Source organism: Etheostoma spectabile, chromosome 6 (assembly GCF_008692095.1).
Source record: "Etheostoma spectabile isolate EspeVRDwgs_2016 chromosome 6, UIUC_Espe_1.0, whole genome shotgun sequence".
NCBI lineage: Eukaryota > Metazoa > Chordata > Actinopteri > Perciformes > Percidae > Etheostoma > Etheostoma spectabile.
In genome coordinates this window covers 16,171,917-16,191,416 of record NC_045738.1, presented here as the reverse complement: position 1 = coordinate 16,191,416, position 19,500 = coordinate 16,171,917, and the positions used below count along the sequence as shown (strand labels likewise).

The following is a 19,500-nucleotide window of genomic DNA, read 5'->3' as shown; positions in this document are numbered from 1 at the left end:
TCCTAATCTCAGCTCGTTACCTGTATAAAAGACACCTGGGAGCCAGATATCTTTCTGATTGAGAGGGGGTCAAACACTTATTTCCCTCATTGAAATACAAATCCATTTATATCATTTTTTACATGCATTTTTTGGATTTTTTTTTGTTGATATTCTGTCCCTCACTGCCCTTAAAATTATAGACTGATCATTTCTTTGTCAGTGGGCTAACGTACAAAATCAGCAGGGGATCAAATACTTGTTCCCTCACTGTACAGATTTTAAACTTACATTTCATCTTGTACCTACTGTGTGCTTTTGATTTGTTAATCTGGAAATTGTGAAAGTCTTTTGCTTCTTTACAAATGAAAATATTAAAAACTAAAACTAATTGCTTCTTCTTTGCAGTCAGTCAACACATCTAAACATTATTGTGTACCGTGCAGTAACAAACCTTAAAATACATAAAATTCTTTAACAGTTTGTATGAAACATGGTACATAGAACTGCAGCTGCACATTGACGTTTTCCTGAGGCTGTAGGCTATCTTTCAACATGTCAGTAACTTTTAATTACACCATTGACCCCTCTGATGTTTTGGTCCTAATTCCATTTACACATCAGAGCATGATCTTCATGCCGCTTTTTCCACCATGACAAGCTAATTTCTTTTAATAATAATGTGTCTCTCTTTACTAATATCCCATCAAAAACAAATTATTTCTGTCCTCCTCTTTCAGGGTCAAAAAGTTGTGGGAAACGCTGCTTTACAAAAGGATTTATAAGGCACTTTTGTCTCTGTGTCTTTAGTTGATCTTCCCATGATAAAACTATCCAAAGGCCAACACGTATTCATTCTTATTTTTTAGTACGCAGAGTTCCCTCAAAATATACAGAACAGGTCACAAGGTCGAGAGCCTTCAAAATCTTCAGAAGAGCTTAAATAAACAGAAACAACCTCCACTGAACTCTTGCAACAATCATGTTAGTGTCTCTGGGCAAAATTACTCTTTGTTAAGAGAAAATAGTAACTGTAGTAGGCGAGCAAACAAGCCAATATTGAATTGGGAGCGAGACTACATTTCTGTAGTCTTGGTTCTTTCTCTTGGACATGGATTGATCTGGGTCAGTATTGGGCTTTGCCTTGACTGTTTGCTCTCCGAATAGCAATAGCATATTGGGCCACTGCATTGGTATTTAATCTATTTTCTACCCATGAATGCAAACCTGCAGAAACCTCTGACGTTGTATACAGGTGACAGGCAGCTACATTAACAGCCTTGTTCAGGCTGAATAAACCCAAAAATCATTACTTTTTACTAATAAAAACTGTTCATGCTGTCTTGTTTTATCATTTGTCTGCTTCATTCAGAATAGCTGATGTTGACTAATTCTGGTTTTGTCTCAAATTGATCTCAAAACCGTCAGTATCTCTACTTGGACAAGGTTTAAAAGTTGACACGGTTACAGCTTGCACTGAATGTTTGTAGCTTAGCCAGGGGGAAACTAAATTATCATTGGCAGGGGAGTTTAGAGATAGAGTAGAAAAGAGTCTTGCGGTATTCTGTAGTTTTCTTACTGCCACCAAATCCTATGAAAAGACCAAAACTACCAAACTGATCCAACTAACAATGTAGTCAAAGCCTGATATATCTTATTCCTCTGTCCCATAGAGCTTCGTTGTTATTCAGAAATTATTAAATACACATCAGTCACACTTTTGCACTGGCTGACATATTCCTTTTTGATGATGAACATGGGCACTGTAGATTATTTACAATCAATTCCACATACACTATCCTGCTGCTGTAAATTCTCACTAGGCCACCAAATTTGTATTAATCCACAGCTGAAAGAAATCTAACACCGAGAAGTAAATAATTCTTTAGTCACATTATGATTCTATATTGACTGTCATTGGTGCAAAGACACATATATAATATTAATGGCTGCAGTGTGTCATATGCCAGGTGCACATCTGGATGTACTGTACTTCAAGAAACGTATGCAAAAATAAATCTGAATCTTCATCTTTGCCAAACTTCACAGCCTCTCTGTTGCAGGCTAGTTGATCTCCAGTGTGAACTTCTCCAATTGTTTGACTTATAGTTTCTTACAAGGGGAAACAGGCGATCAGACTGCAGCCACTGAAGGGAAACGATGAACCACTGCAAGCCGCCAAAACTGCCAAGTCATCACAAAACTCTGTATCGAACACTGACATAAACACAGATGTGTACACACAGACCTTGCCATGTACCTCAACACACAGGCATACAGCTCTCTTTTCTTTCCATTACGACCTTTGTTTTTGGCTGAAGGCCGTGCAAATTGCTTACTCTTGTGGTTCTGACCCTCATGGTGGGGGAGCTGCTGTCCAAACTCAGTGGGAGAGGTGTGAATCCAACCCCATCTGCTTTGGCAAAAACCCACCATGAGCACAGCAGCTGAATGTGTCTTCAGAACCCAATTATACACTTATTTTAATTCATTTATGCTGCTCTTAATATGAATCTTCTTTTCTGGATTAAACAAGGCCTACTGTATAAAAACAGTTCAGTGTTTTGTTGATATATGTTTTGTAAAATATGGGCTTCCTGGGGGGTCTATGGCGACTGACAACATTATGTTGATCCCTCTGAGTGTCTGCGGTGTCTGAATAATATCACGGGAAGCATCGTCCTTGACTGAAACACAAAGTTTAAGAACGACATATTTCATACTGCGGATAATGTTCCCATGCAACATCTTTAATGTCAGTCTTTGAGTCATGGTTGTATGAAAGAGAGAGAGAAAGAGCAATTTGCAGTAAGAGACTTTAACCACGCCGCATCTGGTTTTGATTACGACAACACTTCTAATGTGACTGGATGGCCGCTTCTCTCTCTCTCTCTCTTTCTCTCTCTCTCTTTCTCTCTCTCTCTCTCTCTCTCTCTCTCTCTGCAGCTGCTATGGTGCAGCAAGCTGGGAACCATTGGAGCTGGTGTGGTCATATTTTTTCTGTTGTTGTTGATTTTTTTTTTTCTGCCACTTGTTTGCAGGATCAACCCATAGTCCCATTTATTCTACAAGATTTTTTTTTAATAAAAAAATTGGTGATTTACCAAAGGCTCAAGTGTTGCTGCCCATAGGACATAGATACAGAGATTATGCAAGGAGAGTGGAAGCTTCACACTGGGAGACATGTGCATTTTCAATTAATGCCAGATGGTCAAGCGTCTGCCGTAACTGAGGTACCTAGATAACCAGGAAAGGCTTGGTCATACATTAACACAAGCAGCAGCAGAGTTTTCCAGAATAGTTATCAGTTGTTGTTTTTTTTTTAATCTATATTGGCTTTCCTTCTATATCTCTATTTCCAGGAAGTGCAGCCTGGGCCAGTAAATTCCTAAAAGTTAAACCCCATTGATTTACAGGCCTACCTCAGGCACATGGTGTGCTGCCTTTCTGGAGGACAAGGTGGACACCTGCAACTAATTAAAGTGATCATTTTAGAGGGTTTTATTTAGCCCCAAAAGCTCCTTCTCCCTCCCTCCCTCCCTCCCTCCCTCCCTCAATCCCTCTCTCCAGATGGGCCCCATTCTGCAAGCATCTGGAAGTTAAAGCCTTATTTTCTTCACTCAAAAACTTCAGCCACGTGTGCTACCCTGAAGGTGAACCCCTCAGAGATGTTCCTTTACTTAGTCTTATCCTCCATGCTTTTCCCAGCAGTGTCACTGGACTGAAACAGTTTCAAACCCCACAGGTGGTGCCATTAATTTACTATGTTGGAGCGCCTTGTGGCTTAAGAAAGATGAAAGTAAGGCACTGTAGAATGTGCTTTAGTTAACTGAAAGCCCTTGCATGGTCATCAGCATTGTGCAACACATTAGTCTCTAGGGGCTTTTTGGTATGACACCTGCATTTCTGTCTACCACAACAGGAAGACAGGGGGCAAAGAGGAGACAAGAGCCAGATACGAGCCACCACACAGGACATCCTGGGCAACACTGTGGGAGGGAGAGGGTCCTGGAGCCTGTCATCTTGTTTGGGAATGATGTTCCAACTCAAAGAAACCAAGTGGTGGGTAAACTCTTAACACTTTTCTCTTTCGTGATGCCCAGAGGCAAACAGAAGCAGCAGTAAACACAGCAGGTCTTCTGTGAGTCATGGAGGAGTATTTTGTTATGCCAGGGAGGCTTCTCCCAGTTTTTCAAAACGTTCTGCAAATTAGTTTCAACTTTTTACCAGTTAATGAGCAAATAAGCTATTTAGTTGTTAACACATTGCAAAAGCAAGTTGCCCTAGAGTATCCTGTCAGCACTTTATTAACAATGTCTTCGAAGATAACATGCTTTTCTCATTAGTTTTTAATTGACTACAACTCCCCAGTTCATTATCATCTGTCTCCAACTAATAATTTCATCTCTTCAGTTTCTTTTCAACAAAATCCGACCCTGTCCCCACAGTCCCTCAGGTCCATGCTCTTTATTCTGTCTTCAATCATCTTTGCAGCAGGCGGCACCAAGGGAATGAAAACTGGTACAAACAATAGGAAGCCGATCTAGGAAACATCTTGCATGTACATCCAGGTCTGCATCTCAACATTCTCTTCCGCTGACATGTAAACAGAAGAGAGTTGGGAATAAAATCAGGCGCGTAAAAGGAAAAGTCCTTGAACTATGCAATCAGAAACTGGCTCTACTACTCCCACCTTTTTCCAACACCAACCCTTTTTCTGGCTTCTGTGTCCATTTCTGACAAAGAATGCCTTTTTTTCCAAACAGAGCTTGTGTTTTTTTGAGTAATGGGTTTGCTGACAAATAGTGAAAATCTGTCATCCTGCCTTTCCTAAGCCTAAATTTGTCTTTCAGAAGTGGCCTGGAAAATGGAATAAAGAAACAACAACAACTCCTCTCATAAAATGCAAGATGGACTGCAAGAGTCATAGTTTAATGCAGCTGGTGGAGTGGATCTGGATATGAGCTCAAGAAAAACATCAAGAGTTCTAGCAGTTCGTGTTTGCCTGGTGCCAAGCATGACACAAAGGCCATTTGTTTTTCACATGCAGAGCTCACATCTTGGATGGTAGACTCATAATATTTCATCTCACAACAACATTCTCCGCTCCATCTACACAATGAGGTTTACTTAGGCAAGTATTAAACACAAACTAAAACCTAAACATAGCACTATTTTCATCACAGAGATAAACAGAAAGCGAGAAGTCTTCTGGGCCTTGAATTTGGTGCTGCCTTTCTTTTAATTCTACAGCTCAGGTTTCACTTGGTTCCAGTCATCTTGCATAGACACCACAGCGAGACACAGACACCAGAAAGCCAACAGAAAGCCCCTGAAATCTTAATGAACAATGTCTCCACTGCTGCTCCACCCACCAACCCAAACGCCACCCACCAACCACCAACATAAGCAACTTCAGGAAAGACCCTCACCACAGTACAAGTAGTCTGTGGTCACTTCATTAAGCCGCTGTTGGCTCCTCCCCCTGTTGCAGCCCAAACCCTCCAACCTCTGTTTTTTATGATTGGTTATTCGAGCCAGAGTCCAATGAAACTGTCCATGTTCCACGGCCAGAGCAGAGCGCGCGACCCAAAACCCCCGAGCTGGAGGGCTGCAGTCGAATCTGCTCCAAATTACTTGCACGGCTGCAAAGCACATGGGGTTGAAAGACTTACATTTGCCTTTAGGAATATTCATCTCGTGTCACCTTCTTTTGAATTCCCTGTGCTTGTCTTTTTCATCATGACTATTTCAGCATCAAAAATAGAAGCTGGGGGAGTAGACAAATTAACTTTCATGAGGAAAGCTTTGTCACTGATGTTTAAAAAGTGTGGGGTGCAAAAATTGAATTTCCAGTAACAGGCAACATTTTACACATAAAATAAAAGTCAGTGTTACAATCAACATGCAACAAAAAGAAAAAGAGTGCCACCCATTGCCACCCATTGCCACCCACAAGATTGACATGTAGAAACGCTACACCAATGATTATTTGGCACCAAAAGCCATCAAAACAAAAGGAAACAATATTAAAGATGTTGTTTACTGCTGTTGAGGAGGTGTAGCCTTTATAGGGGAACTCAGATACCAGTACAATCAGTTCCTATGCTGTTTCCCTCAATGTAGTATCTCTGGTTGCCATGGTTACACTGCGAGCTGCGGTGGCAATTTGGAAAAAACTTGAGTTGTGTTTAGCACTAAACAAAAAATACAACTGAGGCTGATGGGATTGTCATTCATTTTGCAGGTGTTTGGTCATTAACCAAAGTATTTAACACATTTTGACCTGATGATGGCGTAAGATGAAATGTTAGGAGATCACCAAAATTATTACTATTTATCCAGAGGGGAACATGGATGTGTGTACCAATTTCATGAAAATCCATCCAATTGTTGTTGAGATATGCCACTCAAAATCTTAAATGTATAACTTATTGTGGCAAGGAAAAATCATGAGGATTCATCCTCTAAGAACCATGAATGTTGGCACCAAATGTTCTGCCAAACCATGTTGTAGATGTTAAGATATTTCACTGGATTAGTGAAAACTTCGACCTGCAGCACTACATATATGAAATATACAATATAACAGATAGGAAAAGTCGGCGGAGCACCAAAGTCAGGGAGGCTTCATCCTCTGGAGACCATGAATGTTTGTGCAACAAGTCAAGATATTTCAGTCTGGACCAAAGTGGTGGACAGCCTCTCTCCATGCCAAGCTCTGCCAGAATTTAGCAGATTAAAACCATTTTAAAATATATAAAATAAAATACAATTCTATTGCAGAGTCCATGCTTCAAAGGATAACTCAACACTGTGATCTCACTTAAATAACAAACAAATGGTGTGTGGCCATCATGTATAAACTTGTCAAGAAAGATTTTGGCCTTCAAAGGACAACATGCAGAGACTGTGGGTACCCTGTGGTGTTACAATAAATTTTAAAAATGGCCAGGCACGCCAGAAGTAACAAAAGAAAGGTATTGCAATTGTATATACAAAGTGTATTGTATATTTGTTTAAGTTTTTTTTTTCTTTTTTTTTTTAATTGTTATTTATCATTTATTAATTAATTATTTAATTTTCCTCGGCATAAGGGGTTGTTGGGGTTGGAATGGGGTTAATAGAAGGGTGTCTTGTTACAAATGTCATTTTACTGTTGCACTGTACAATAACCTTCTCTAAAACAATAAAAATAATTTGAAAAAAAAAAAAAAAAAATGGCCAGGCACTAGGGGATCAAATTAACACTAATGCCTCTTACCTCAGTTCTACTTTTGTCTACTTCTATCTCATCTCTTTGTTTCTCTGGCCAGTGTCATCTCCAACCAAAACATATCCTATAGCTTGCCTGAGCCAGAGTCCTCCTCTGGACAAACAGACGGTAAGCGAGCCAGATCTCCAGCTGTCAGACTGGAAAAGGGTTAGTGGTGTGACCAGACCAAACAAAATGGGTCACCATTATACCACTGATAGCTGAAATGGTCTGGAGGAGGGCAGACACATTTTCAAGGGGAGATTCTATTTTCCACTAATGAGAATTTTATATAAATACAACGAAGAAAAACAATAGTTTTAGGGAGGCACAGTTGTGTCACTTCTCACATGCAGAATTCAACTCTTGAAACCAATACTGTGAATAATAGAACGGTGCTTTTAGGAATACTTGGACGAGGACAAAGGAAAGTTCAGTCTGCAGTCAGAGAGATTTCCTGGCGATTTTTGGTTGCCAGAACAGATGTCAGGTCAGGAGTCCAAACCAGGTGGCTGAGATTTATTCTGATTGTTAATCATATCTTGCCTTCCTCACAGATATTGTTATGCGTTAATTGGTGCCAGGTTGACAGTTAGTGTTAAAGTGCAAAAATGCTGAATTTACGGGGTGATTTTACAGGTCTACTGAGGAAAATAAATGAGGAGTTTGTTTCCAAAACAGTGTGCTTCAATGTGCAGCAGTTTATCATTTTATAGCTCTAAACTTACAGAGGATCAAGACTGTAAAAGTGTCAGTCAATTTGTCAACACGTGATTAGGAATAACCTGGTGATGTGCAGTAGTATGTGTTAAATGTGGTACTTCTATTCAATTTGGAAAAGGTCTTTTTACCCAAAACTCTGCAGACTGCATTGAAAAAATAAGCAGTCAAAATTAGTTCACAATCAGTTAATGAAAACATCTTTAGTTAATCATTTTCCCTTTTATAAATGGATCCTTTTCTATCAGAGTCTTGTACACAACCATATTATTATTATTATTATTATTATTATTTTCATGGGCATACTCATTCATATATGCACATGCATGAACGCATCAACAACCCACAGGAGCCTCTCATTTCTGCAGAGACAAAGAAAACTGTCTATCTCTCTCCGTCTGCTTCATCTGATTGACTTCACTGACAGGACATGAAAGTTGAGTCACACCATCACACACAGGATGTCACACAGTTGTTTAGGCTGCAGCCACCTCGCCGCCACGTTTCATTGCTTGAGTCTCAGCTCCTCTGTGACCCAAACACAGACCAAGATATGACTCCAGAACTTTGATTAGGACTTAACGACTTAATAAAAATCAAATGCAACAGAAGAGAAAGAGGGAGGAGGAGGAGGATGTGGGCAGTGAGGAAAGAGCAGACCTACTCCCAGCAGCTTCCTCTGCAATGAATCGATAGAGGAGACATGCCAGAGGAGCACAGAATTTTCTGACTCACACTCTCTTGATAGTAGCTGGAGACGTTTTCAAAGCAGAACCGGAGATGCCAAAAATCTCAGTCAGCCAGGAAAAGTACAGCAAGTGCACAAAGCGGTGATACAATGCCAGCAGTTCACTTGAACAAGTGTTTTTATTCACTTCTGATCAGAGTCAGGTGTTATGTCTTTGTTTGCTGAATAATGATGTTGCACAGAAAGATGGTTTTATAGTGTGTTTCTTCACCCAGTGTATAAGAAGCAACAAAACACCCAACTGTGTTCAGAAATCTAAAATTGGTGTAAAATGGTAATGAATATGATCTACACACTTTCACAGCCAGTGGTGGAAGGTACATTTACTCGAGTACTGCACCTAACTTTGAGGTACTTGTACTTTGTACGATTTTAGATTTTTAGATGCTTAACATTTGCTCCATTACAAATGGGCTATTCTGCAAAAAGAGTACTTTTATTATTAATACTTGAAAGGACATTGTACTGATAATAGATATGTACTTTTACCAAAGTAATCCTACTGCAATAGAAAACACTCTATTATAAGTAACAGTGCATTCAAAATTAGCTTTACTGTAAGTAAAATTGTCTAAGTGTAATTAGCAAAATGTAGGCTATTTAAATGATCAAAAGCAGGATACTCATTATTCAGAAAAATGACCCCTGTGAGTACCATATTAGATTATTATTACTGAAACATTGATGTGTATGTAGCATTTGACTATTGTAGTTTAGGTAGGGCTCATTTAACTACTTTCTAACAGTGCATCATATTTCATAAGCTCATCGTATTTCCCTCTGAACTGTAGTAAACTACAGTAGAAGAATAAAGTAACTTTCCAAAAAAAAGGCTACAATAAAAAAGACAAAAGAAGTGTAGTCTTCCTATAGACCCTAAACATTTTAGATGGATGGATGCCAGATAAATTTGCTCAGATGTGCTAGATGCTATACACCTCTCAGAAAATAAAGTCCATCGTAGAGGAAAACATCATTCATAAAGGAACTATACACTCACAGTACATTACTACACTTCCACTTTAAGTCCTTATAGGTTGAGTTTAGGATTCTGGTACATTCTGCACTATTTTCCATAACAGCGCAACGTTCCCATACAGTAACGGGGTGCAACATTTTGTCACATTTGTACAGTAGGCGAAAATGTATCAGTTGAGTCTATTAACCGGTAACATTTAACATCATAAACTAATTGTCATACAAATCTTTGGCTTTCAAATAAACCGTCAAAGTCTCCGGGACTCCGATGCCGTTTTGTTCGGTTTAGTTCATTGACAGTTTTGTACTCACCTTGCCCTCCGGCCAAGAACTCCCGGATAATCTGTCGCTTCAATATCGCAGCTCGAAACCAGCTCCCATGGACGAAATTGAGATTGAAAAAAAAATATGCGTTTGTTTTCAACGGCTCATCCACTTAGAAAAGTCTTCAAGCGGTGCAAACATTTAGAAGAGTGTAAAGAGAGAAAAAGAGACCAGTCGCATCCAGCGGGGGAGGGTCCTGAAGTGCAGCCAAAGAAACTGTGACAGAGAGGCGACGGAGGGGAGGGGGGTGGGGGTGGGGAAGATGGATGGATGGATGGATGGGTTAGAGAGGACATTTGGGAAGGTCAAGAGGGAGATTGAGAGAGTTGTTTTTTATCTTTAGGAGGCCTGCTGCAGACCTTGGTGTTTAAATGTGAGGATACCCTAAAAATACTGGTTCGGGTTACCAACCCACATTCACGGTTTTTGGGCTTGGGTTGTTTTCTAATGCTGGAGGAATAATGACCCAAATATTAGCTGACCTAGTTGACCCCATGCACAGGTGGCTCGTTTGTTTTAACCACCACTGGCTTTTTAATGTGTCACATATAAGAAAGGCTTAAAATACATGTAATAATTGGTGGCAATCTTAAGGTAAAATGTATAAAATGCTTGTTTTGACTAAACAGAACACTAAAATGTTCATAAAATGAAAAAGAAAATGTTTAACTGATACCTCAACAGAAATGTTAATATTACGGTTACTGGGACAAAAATAATCACACATTGGTATGCTGAATAGCACAATGGAAATGAACAACACAAAAACTGGGTCAAAATGTTTTTGGGTGAGATTAGCGTCCCAGTGGTTTTTATGCTCATGGGTACTGGTCAAACTTTACCCAGTGGGTTGGTCGTGTTGGCACAAATTAGGTTACACTTAACCCATCATCACAATTAACAATGTTGAACAGTATAGAGACAAAACAAAAACCATAACAATTTAAAATGGAAAACAAAAAACACAAATTACTGAATATTAAAACATCAGAAACATTCTTCACAAGTCATCACCGTAAAGGAACAATGAAAATATACACTGCAAAATCTGCCTGCCTCTAAGTCATTTAAAATTCCTTTAAATGCATCCAGAGAGATCAGCTCCAAGAGATTCAGGTAATGTTGCAACTGATTCCAAGCACAGGAAGCAACATAGGTTACTAAGACGCCCTCTTCCCCAATTCAGCCCTGACTTTAGGGACAGATAGTAGGAACAAGTCCTGGCAGTGCAGACAATCACTTCCCATACTTTTTTGAAGCATGTAGATCCTTACGTAAGATGGAAGCAGACCAAGTATAGCCTGATTGTTGAAAATCTAATTTGTAAACCATTGGCACTAATCTGCTGCAACTGTATAACAGCGTACACTCTTCTCGGAAGGTTTTCCACAAGATGTCGGAATCCTGGCTGCAGAGACTTGATCCCATTCAGCCACAAGAGCGTTTTGATGTTATGCCACTGATGTTGGGTGATAAGGCCTGGCTTAGCCTCAGCGTTCCAGTTCATCCCAAAGGTGTCAGATGGTTGAGGCTGTGCTCTGTGCAGGTTAGTCTATAGATTTTATTTGTAAAGACATTTCCTCATGGACCTGGATTTATTTTATTTATTCATGGGGGTGCATGTTGTCATGTTAAATCAGGAGAGGGTCATGTTGCCAAGTACACTATTGTCTCAAATGCTGTGGAATGATGGGGTTTTTACCTAAATTGGAATATAAGGGGGTCTAGCCCAGAACAGCATGTGAACAGGAGTGTGTTGGCCATAGTTTTTCTCTTTCCTTTTCTGTCTAGCACACTCTTCCTCTCACACACATACTTTATTGAGCTATTTAGCTGTGGAATAAACTCTTTTGAGATAACTGTCAGTCAGCTTTTTGCAGACCAGACAGCAGTATGAGGGCTTCCTCACAAACAGTAGGATAACCAGCCAGTCCCCCTAACCCCTGCTGAGTGCTGACACAGATAAACAACGCATGGGATGGAGGCCTGGTGGAACAAACATCCTCACTGCACGGAAACCAAGAACGGGGAAATGAAATTGTTTCCTGTTTTCCTGAGATTTTGAATCTCTTTTTCAAGGAAGACCTGGCCAAGACAAGCAGATTTATGTAAAAAGGATAAGCAGATACGATAACCAAATAATAATGTAACAAGGAGTTATTGGGAGAGCATGCTGACAGACTACAAGGTTGAAAACTTAATCTGAACCAGGCTATATCTTAAACAGGACTCTCATGAAGAAAGATCTGAATCCTCTTAGATATTTGTTGAATAATGCATCTATCAGATATGTTGTGATCAGAGGGGAGTGCAGCCAGTGTCCGTTTTGCTTCTGCATATAGTAAATCCAACTGGGATGGTATTTAGATTATCACTGGACTATTCAATATATTTTATTTTTTCTAGCGTGAAACACTGCCATCTACTGCCATCCTGGTGTTTTATGTCTACTATAGTATAACATCTGATCCATTATAAGATACTGACAGACAGGATGAAATACGAGGATTTTTCCAACCTTAAAGGTAGAAGGGAAAAAAGATTTCAAAGAGTTAAAAGAAAATTTACAATTACACAAGTATTTACTCTAGTCCTGTATACATACAGTTTTTAAGCAGCTTTTTTTGTATAGCACAAAAAAAGAAGAAAAAAGAAGCCATGGTGACGTGTATCCGGTGTCATGTCAGCCTGCTACCGAAACCTCATGGCTAGCGACCAATACATCCATGCTAGCGACGGCTAACACGGTTAAATGCGTTTTTATTTTCCGTTTAGTTTTAGTGATGCAGTTTCAATAAAACAAGACATTCCAGAGGTATGTTGTGTTTTAAACGATAGCAGACAAAAAGCTGTTAAGTGACTTGTAATGTTGCATGTTGAGGTGTTAGTTAGTTAGTTTTTAGCTATTAGCATCAACTCGGCTCTGTCAGAGAAGACAAACCCGAGACAGTTCAAATATGGTTTACCTAGTGACAAGAAATGCTAATTTGCTGTATGCAAGTGCAGTACAATTTGTAAGTAAAACTTCGACTAATATGGGTTAATAGAGAGAAGCGTGTCTAACGAAGTTGTAATATTTCTGTTAAGAAAATGAGGCGTAACGTTAATGACAACAGTGTATTAAAACTGTTAAACTAAACTGCAGAATAAAATATTAGTATCGTTACTCACAACCCACACACCTCTGGGGCATTACATTACCCTTTACACATTACTAATACCACACTGTGAAAATACTCCACTCCAAAAGTCTTGCATTTAAAAGTATACAGTAAGTATTATCAGCTAAATGTGCCTTAGTATGGAAAGTAGTTATTATCTAGTAGTAGTAATTATACGTTAAAAGTATTCATTGAGCTGGAATGTGGTCTCACTACTTGAAAGTGTACAAACTGTGGAGTGTGTTTTGGCTGAATGTGCATTTGGACGTTATGTGTGTGGTATAAGTTTATATGCACGTATGCCTGTGTGGTATTTTGCCACACACAGGCAATTGTGTTATGTTGGTTTATAGAGCCACTTGAAAGTTTCGTTGCACTGGATGAGATTGTCAGGTTTCCCCCCCCCCCTTACAAACAAGACAAAAAATATGTTGAAGCAACCTGTACTGTTGTGGTGTTTCACAGATCACGGTCCAGACTTTATCTCTTTGACCAGTGGATGTGAGCTGTGGAGGTGCACATACAGATGGCAGGCGCTGTACCAGAGAAAAGTCGTGCCTTGAAGTTCGCAGAGCAGCAACTCCTGCGTCATGGCTGGGAACACGGTAAGATACGCTGATGTCTTTTCTGCAACATTTCAACTGCTGCAGTGTGTCAGACTCGAGCGCACATTTCTTATCCAATCCACTCTGTCCTCAGGTAAAGGACTGGGGCGAGGGGAGAACGGCATATCAGAAGCTATCAAGGTCAAAGTGAAATGTGGCAAAGGAGGGGTGAGTGACATTTGGATTTATGCAGCATTTTCTCTCATCACATATATCATCACTGGTGTGGTCTAAATCTAAAGTTGTTGTTTGTAGACTCACATGTTGCTCTTCACCACCAGGTTGGTCATAAGGAAGGGGAGCAGTTCACCTTTCACTGGTGGGATCATGTCTTTAATAAGGCTTCTTCAGGTCTTCAGGTGGAATCCGATCAGGTAAGTCTTACCTTCAGATAGCTGAACACACTTTTTTTTTATGGAAACGGGATGACTAATTTCAGAAGGAGGACATTATCACTTGTTGTTTTTAGCTCATTTATAAGTCAAGCATTTGCAAAGAAGACCCGCTGATTCATGACTGACTCACTGGGAACACGTCACACTCAGTGATTCACCTCCTTCACTTGTGAATGTAGCTGTATTTAGTTACTTTGTTGGAACAATATTCTTCGGAGCAGTTTGGTGGCTAAAAGCAGTACCTTTAAAGCATATATGAAAGCCATGTTTAGGTATGTATAGTTCAAGAACTAAAGTTCAAATTTCCAGTTATTGTTGTATCCACAACAAATACATAGAAGCATTCAGGCTCCCTCCAACAATGCTCAAACAAATATGTTTAAAAACAAAATAATGCAAGTAAAAAAAAGACAATGTAAGGCATAAAATGGTGCAAAAGTTAAAATATAGGGATACAATCAGGGTTCTGATACACAATTGGCTGGTAGATTTGCTTAAATACAATGTTTTTTTGTTGAGTGGCTGGTGGCTTTGAACATTCACTACTGCTGGCTGTTGAGCAAAAAAGTTAATTTTGAACCCTGGATACGATATAACCTATATTTATAGATATTATGATATAGATAGATAGATATATATATCACATAAATTCACTAAAGTAAAATTAGTGACAATAGTGATGTCTGATGGCCTGCGGGATGAAGCTGTCCCTGAGCCTGGCGGTACGTGACCGTCTGCCAGAAGGCAGCAGGCAGAACAATTGTGGCTGGTGATTGGGGTCCCTGATAAACTTGTTGGCCCTTTTCTGCACTGGGTGTGGACTAGAGGTTAGTAGTTACCTCTTGAACTAACTTCTTCTTAGTCAAAAACAGATTTTTCCAACAGCATTTCTTCAGCAGCTGATTACATTGATTACTTCATCCTCTCCTGTCAATGAGTGAAATCAGCTGTTTAGTATTTGACAGAAAGTTTCATGTTTTCTCTGTGATCCAGAACGGTATTCAATTGAAGAAGACGATGGAGAAAGATGAAGACGAAGGAATGATCTCTAATAAAAAGCCACGGAAAGCCACTCTGGCTAAAGCCAAACTTTATGGCTGCTTTGTCAAGGTAATGTATTTGTTTCTAAATTATTGAGTAATTGATCAATGGATATTTGACACTGGAGGCCTAGGGCACAGAGGAATAAGCCACACAGGTAATGCCTATGATTCGTTTATTGCTGAATTCGGTCTTATAGTTGGATTTGTTGACAAGATTAATTCCTTTTTAATAATTCAGATAAAGGGCTACAAACTTGGTGCTAGACAATACATGTACACGTGACACATTTCAGTACATTCATGGTATTTTCAGATATGAACGATTCTGGTCGGAACTGACAATAACTGTCACTGTTTCTATTTCCACGTTCCACGCTTAGTCAGCCACACTGCTGTCTGGTCAGGAGCAGCCAGAGCTAAAGTCCTCAAGCTCAGATGACAGCAGTGGCTCAGAGGAGGAGGACCAGAAATTGGATCTCTCCAGCACCACAAAGTGAGAATTTCATCTAATACAGCATTTGTTCAAATTGCTTAGGTATTGTTTTCTGAAATGCTGCATAGTAAGTATTTTGTCAATATCAACATGAACATAACTACTCTCATTCTGGATGTATTATTCTCTGTGTAATTTCTCTATAATTAGATATTAATTATTATGTTATTTTTCTGCAAAATCACTTAACTCTGTCTTTAACCGAAGTCATTCATTAATTCTCGACAGGCTTTCAGATGCTGATCTAATGAAGGCTTGTGGAGGACGCACAGCACACAAGTAAGTTAATTCATGAAATTCTAAACAGAATTAAGTATTTTCTAATATTTCAGAATATGTGAAGTTAATAATAAAAAAAGGATCTAATTTCTGATGCAATTCTGTTGTTTCTGTAGGGGAGCCCGCCACGGGTTGACCATGAGTGCCAAGTTAGCCAGGCTAGAGCAGCAGGAGGCCGAGTTCATGGCTAAGTATGGCAAGAAAAGCCAACCAGTAAGTGCTCCAACACTTGGTGTTACGCTAGCTTCAACGACCTCCCCGTCAACTGACCAGAGAGCTGAGAGGCAGGAGGAGACGGTTGAGGACTCTCAGAAGAAAAAGATGAAAAAGAAGAGATCTAAGAGTGTTCATGAGCAAAATGGTGATGAAGGGTCTGAAAGGCCTGGATCAGATGTTAAACCCCACAAAAAGAAGGAAAAGAAAGCCAGTGAGGACACTGAGGGAATTACTGATGCAGTTTCAACTGAAGGGGATTTGGTCTGTGTTGAAAACAAGGAAGCAGACAATTCCCATAAAACAAAGAGGAAACATAAAAAGAAGAAAAATAATGCAGAGCAGAACAAAGAAGAACGAACACCTTCGCCAGAGAGCAAGAGTCCGGAGGAGACTGCTGAGCTGCACACTGACACAAAAGTGAAGAAAAATAAGAAGAAATCCTCCAAACACCGCAGTGAACCTGCTGAGGAAGAGGAGAGTTATGTCACAGAATCCAGCCAATCGGAGTTGGTCCAGGACTGTGTTCCAAAAACCAAAAAGAAAAAAGCTGCAGTTACATTGGAGGAATCAGAGGTTCCAGAGGAGGAATCAACTGTAAAGCAGAAACGGAAGAAGTGTAAAAAGGACAAACCATCTGTCGAAGACAATACAAACGAGGAGGCACTTCCCCCAAAGAAGAAGAAAAAGAAGATGTCCAAAGAGTAGTTTTTTATATATTAAATTATAAATGCTTCAGACATTGATAACCAGATTAGTTTTGGCTGATTGCGGAAAGTATCATTCTCTAAAATCAGCTCTTGTGAGTTATGCGCCAAACATAGACTTAGAGGTTCTGCTCTCTGATTTGACAGATCTGTAAATGAATTGATAGAATTAATTAGTGATTCAGACCAGTAACAGGGTTATTCCTTGCCTGCAGCACTTGTCTCTTCTGCCTGTTAAACAACCTCACTAGTATGCGATCATACAGGTTTTTTAATCATTCTTATCTGAGCGGTTATATTTATGATAACCTGCTGCAGAAGTGACTGAGGAAATTAGGTCTGGTTAATTATTTGCTGGTGATGCAGATTTTTTTGATTGTCAACAATGTACAACAACAAGAAATGTGTTCATTTGAATCAGTCAATGGACCATTTATCTAATTATTAGACTACTTCTCTAAATGGAGGCCTAGTCCACACAAATACAAGCATTTTTGAAAAGGGGATTTTCCCTCCTTTGCTTTAAAAAAAAATTCCATTTACACATGTACTGTTTAGACAAATCTCCGTCCCCATGAAAACACAAGAACGCAATTGAAGCGCTGTCAAGCCAACAGTCGACGATATAACCAAGACCTTCGAGGAAGAAGACTTGCGAGTGTCTCTTCCATGACCTGAGATGTTGCGGTTTTGGATTACAGTACAATGAAACAGTAACTGTACATTTATGTGTACACATATAAAAAGTCCTGCTAGTAATCCTGTTATAACACTATTCTGGCCCCGTTGCAAGAAATGTTGCTTTATTTGTGACGCCTCGCAAAGGAGAAAACATGGCACTCTGATGTTACAAGCCCATAAACTCAGTTTCCCCCATCTACACAACACTGAAACAGTGTTTCTAAAAGGCTTCACCCAAAAGCTGAGTTCACAGTGACCTACAACGGCGTTTGGACGAAAAGCCAAAACGCAAAACCAACGTTTTTAAAAAATACCTGTATAATGTGGACTAGACCTGAGATGACAGTGTTGAAATTTGTAGGACGGGACATGTCAAATAGCCTCTGACCATTTAATGTATAAAAAAAGAAGCATTTTAGCGGACAATATGGAATTTAAAGAATTTAGTCTTATACACAATGAATGACATGAAATTCTGACCTTTTTATAAGCAAATTAAATTATGTGACGCTAAACTACACTTGTGTGATTGTGTGTACAGATATTAGGGACTGAAATTCCCATGTTAATATACAAAATGCAAAACTGCTAATTTTTTAGTGTTGGTTTAGTTTTTCAGAATCTGACTCTTATACCCCCCCCCCCCCCCAAAAAAAAATTGTGGCAGTTTCACATTTAAAATATAAGTGATTACCTCAGATCCTCTTCTGCTTTTTTAGTTTTTCCCCCCTCAAACAATAGCTTTGAACTTCCTAAAAACCTGAGTTACACCTGATAACATAACCTATAGAAGTGGAGAAATCATGGAGTTTGAGACAGGAAGGACACAAGGTCATGTCCAACAGTTTGTCTCAATAGCTTACAAAATGTGACTGTTCTTTGTAACAGAGTACATTTACTCAAGTACTGTATAATTTTGGGATACTTAAACTTAAGTATTTCTATTTTCTACTACTTTATACTTCTAACACTGCAGTTCAGAGGGAAATATTATATATTTAATGAAATATATATATACTTTGCAGATTCAGTTAATACAAAATACTAGCAACAAATGATCTATATACATTAAGGTGTAGTATTAGAGGTCAAGATAAAATACGACTATTGACTCAATAAAGACATTATTGCATCAAGAATTATAATACAATAATGTTTATGTTTGGCACTTACAGCACAATATTTTGATGTTAGTACTTTTAAACTTTTACTTAAATACAATTTTGAATGCAGGACATCTACTTGTAACTGAGTATTTCTATTTTTTTTTTTAACTGGTATTACTATTTTTACTTTACTAAGTCTGAGTTCTTCCACCACTGCCTATTTAATTCTCATATAACGATCCTTATGAAGCCGAATAAATAACTCCCTGTATTGCTTTTTCCTTCAACAGCAAAACATTTTTATTTATATAACACAATTAATGCCATAAATGCAGCTGAAAGGGTTTTACAGAAAATAAGACGGGACAAAAATAAAAAGTATAATAAAGTAATGATTCTAAAGGTAGTAATCATTACAAGAGAATGAGATATAAATGAACATGTCCGATAGATATATATGTGTACTGTATATACAGTTTTTAAATGTATATATGTGTATGTATATATATACATACACACACGTACACAGTATGTGAATTAAACTGTGAAACCACAGAAGTAGTGACAAAACAAACAAATACACAATTTACATTATATTGATATAAAACACGAGACTAACAGGTGAAATAAAAGGTGAAGGAACTAAAGAAACCTTGAGTCAAATAGGAACTTCTTTTGCACAACATATTTGACACATTGGTCTTCATGTAACACATATAAGACTTATGTTCCTTTAAGTCAATGACACTACATTGAAAAACATTAATATTTGGATATGATGTACACTGTATCTTTCCAGGATAGGTCACTGAT

At 38.9% G+C, this 19,500-nt stretch overlaps 2 protein-coding genes across 3 annotated transcripts in view; one reads left to right on the top strand and one right to left on the bottom strand.

The window, feature by feature from the left end:
- The window catches only part of pear1 (platelet endothelial aggregation receptor 1), a 49,132-nt gene extending 38,920 nt beyond the window's left edge, over positions 1–10,212 (bottom strand). For both annotated transcript variants that reach the window (XM_032519516.1, XM_032519517.1), the window contains exon 1: positions 9,993–10,212. The gene's annotated coding sequence lies outside the window, so the exon portion shown is untranslated. The remainder of the gene's footprint in view (positions 1–9,992) is intronic.
- Positions 10,213–12,650: 2,438 nt separating this feature from the next.
- Positions 12,651–17,756, top strand: gpatch4 (G patch domain containing 4). The gene is made up of 8 exons (XM_032519524.1): positions 12,651–12,819; positions 13,631–13,770; positions 13,865–13,938; positions 14,052–14,144; positions 15,159–15,275; positions 15,589–15,701; positions 15,930–15,980; positions 16,097–17,756. The coding sequence occupies exons 2-8, from the start codon at positions 13,692–13,694 to the stop codon at positions 16,899–16,901; spliced, it is 1,332 nt and encodes a 443-aa protein (XP_032375415.1). The 5' UTR covers positions 12,651–12,819; positions 13,631–13,691; the 3' UTR covers positions 16,902–17,756.
- The last annotated feature ends 1,744 nt before the right edge of the window (positions 17,757–19,500 follow it).

Excerpts from the sequence above, each read along its gene's own strand:
- gpatch4 (XM_032519524.1), top strand. The coding sequence starts at position 13,692 with ATGGCAGGCGCTGTACCAGAGAAAAGTCGTGCCTTGAAGTTCGCAGAG. Across the intron at positions 13,939-14,051 it reads TGAAATGTGGCAAAGGAGGG|GTTGGTCATAAGGAAGGGGA; the intron begins GTGAGTGACATT and ends CTTCACCACCAG. Across the intron at positions 15,981-16,096 it reads GGAGGACGCACAGCACACAA|GGGAGCCCGCCACGGGTTGA; the intron begins GTAAGTTAATTC and ends TTGTTTCTGTAG.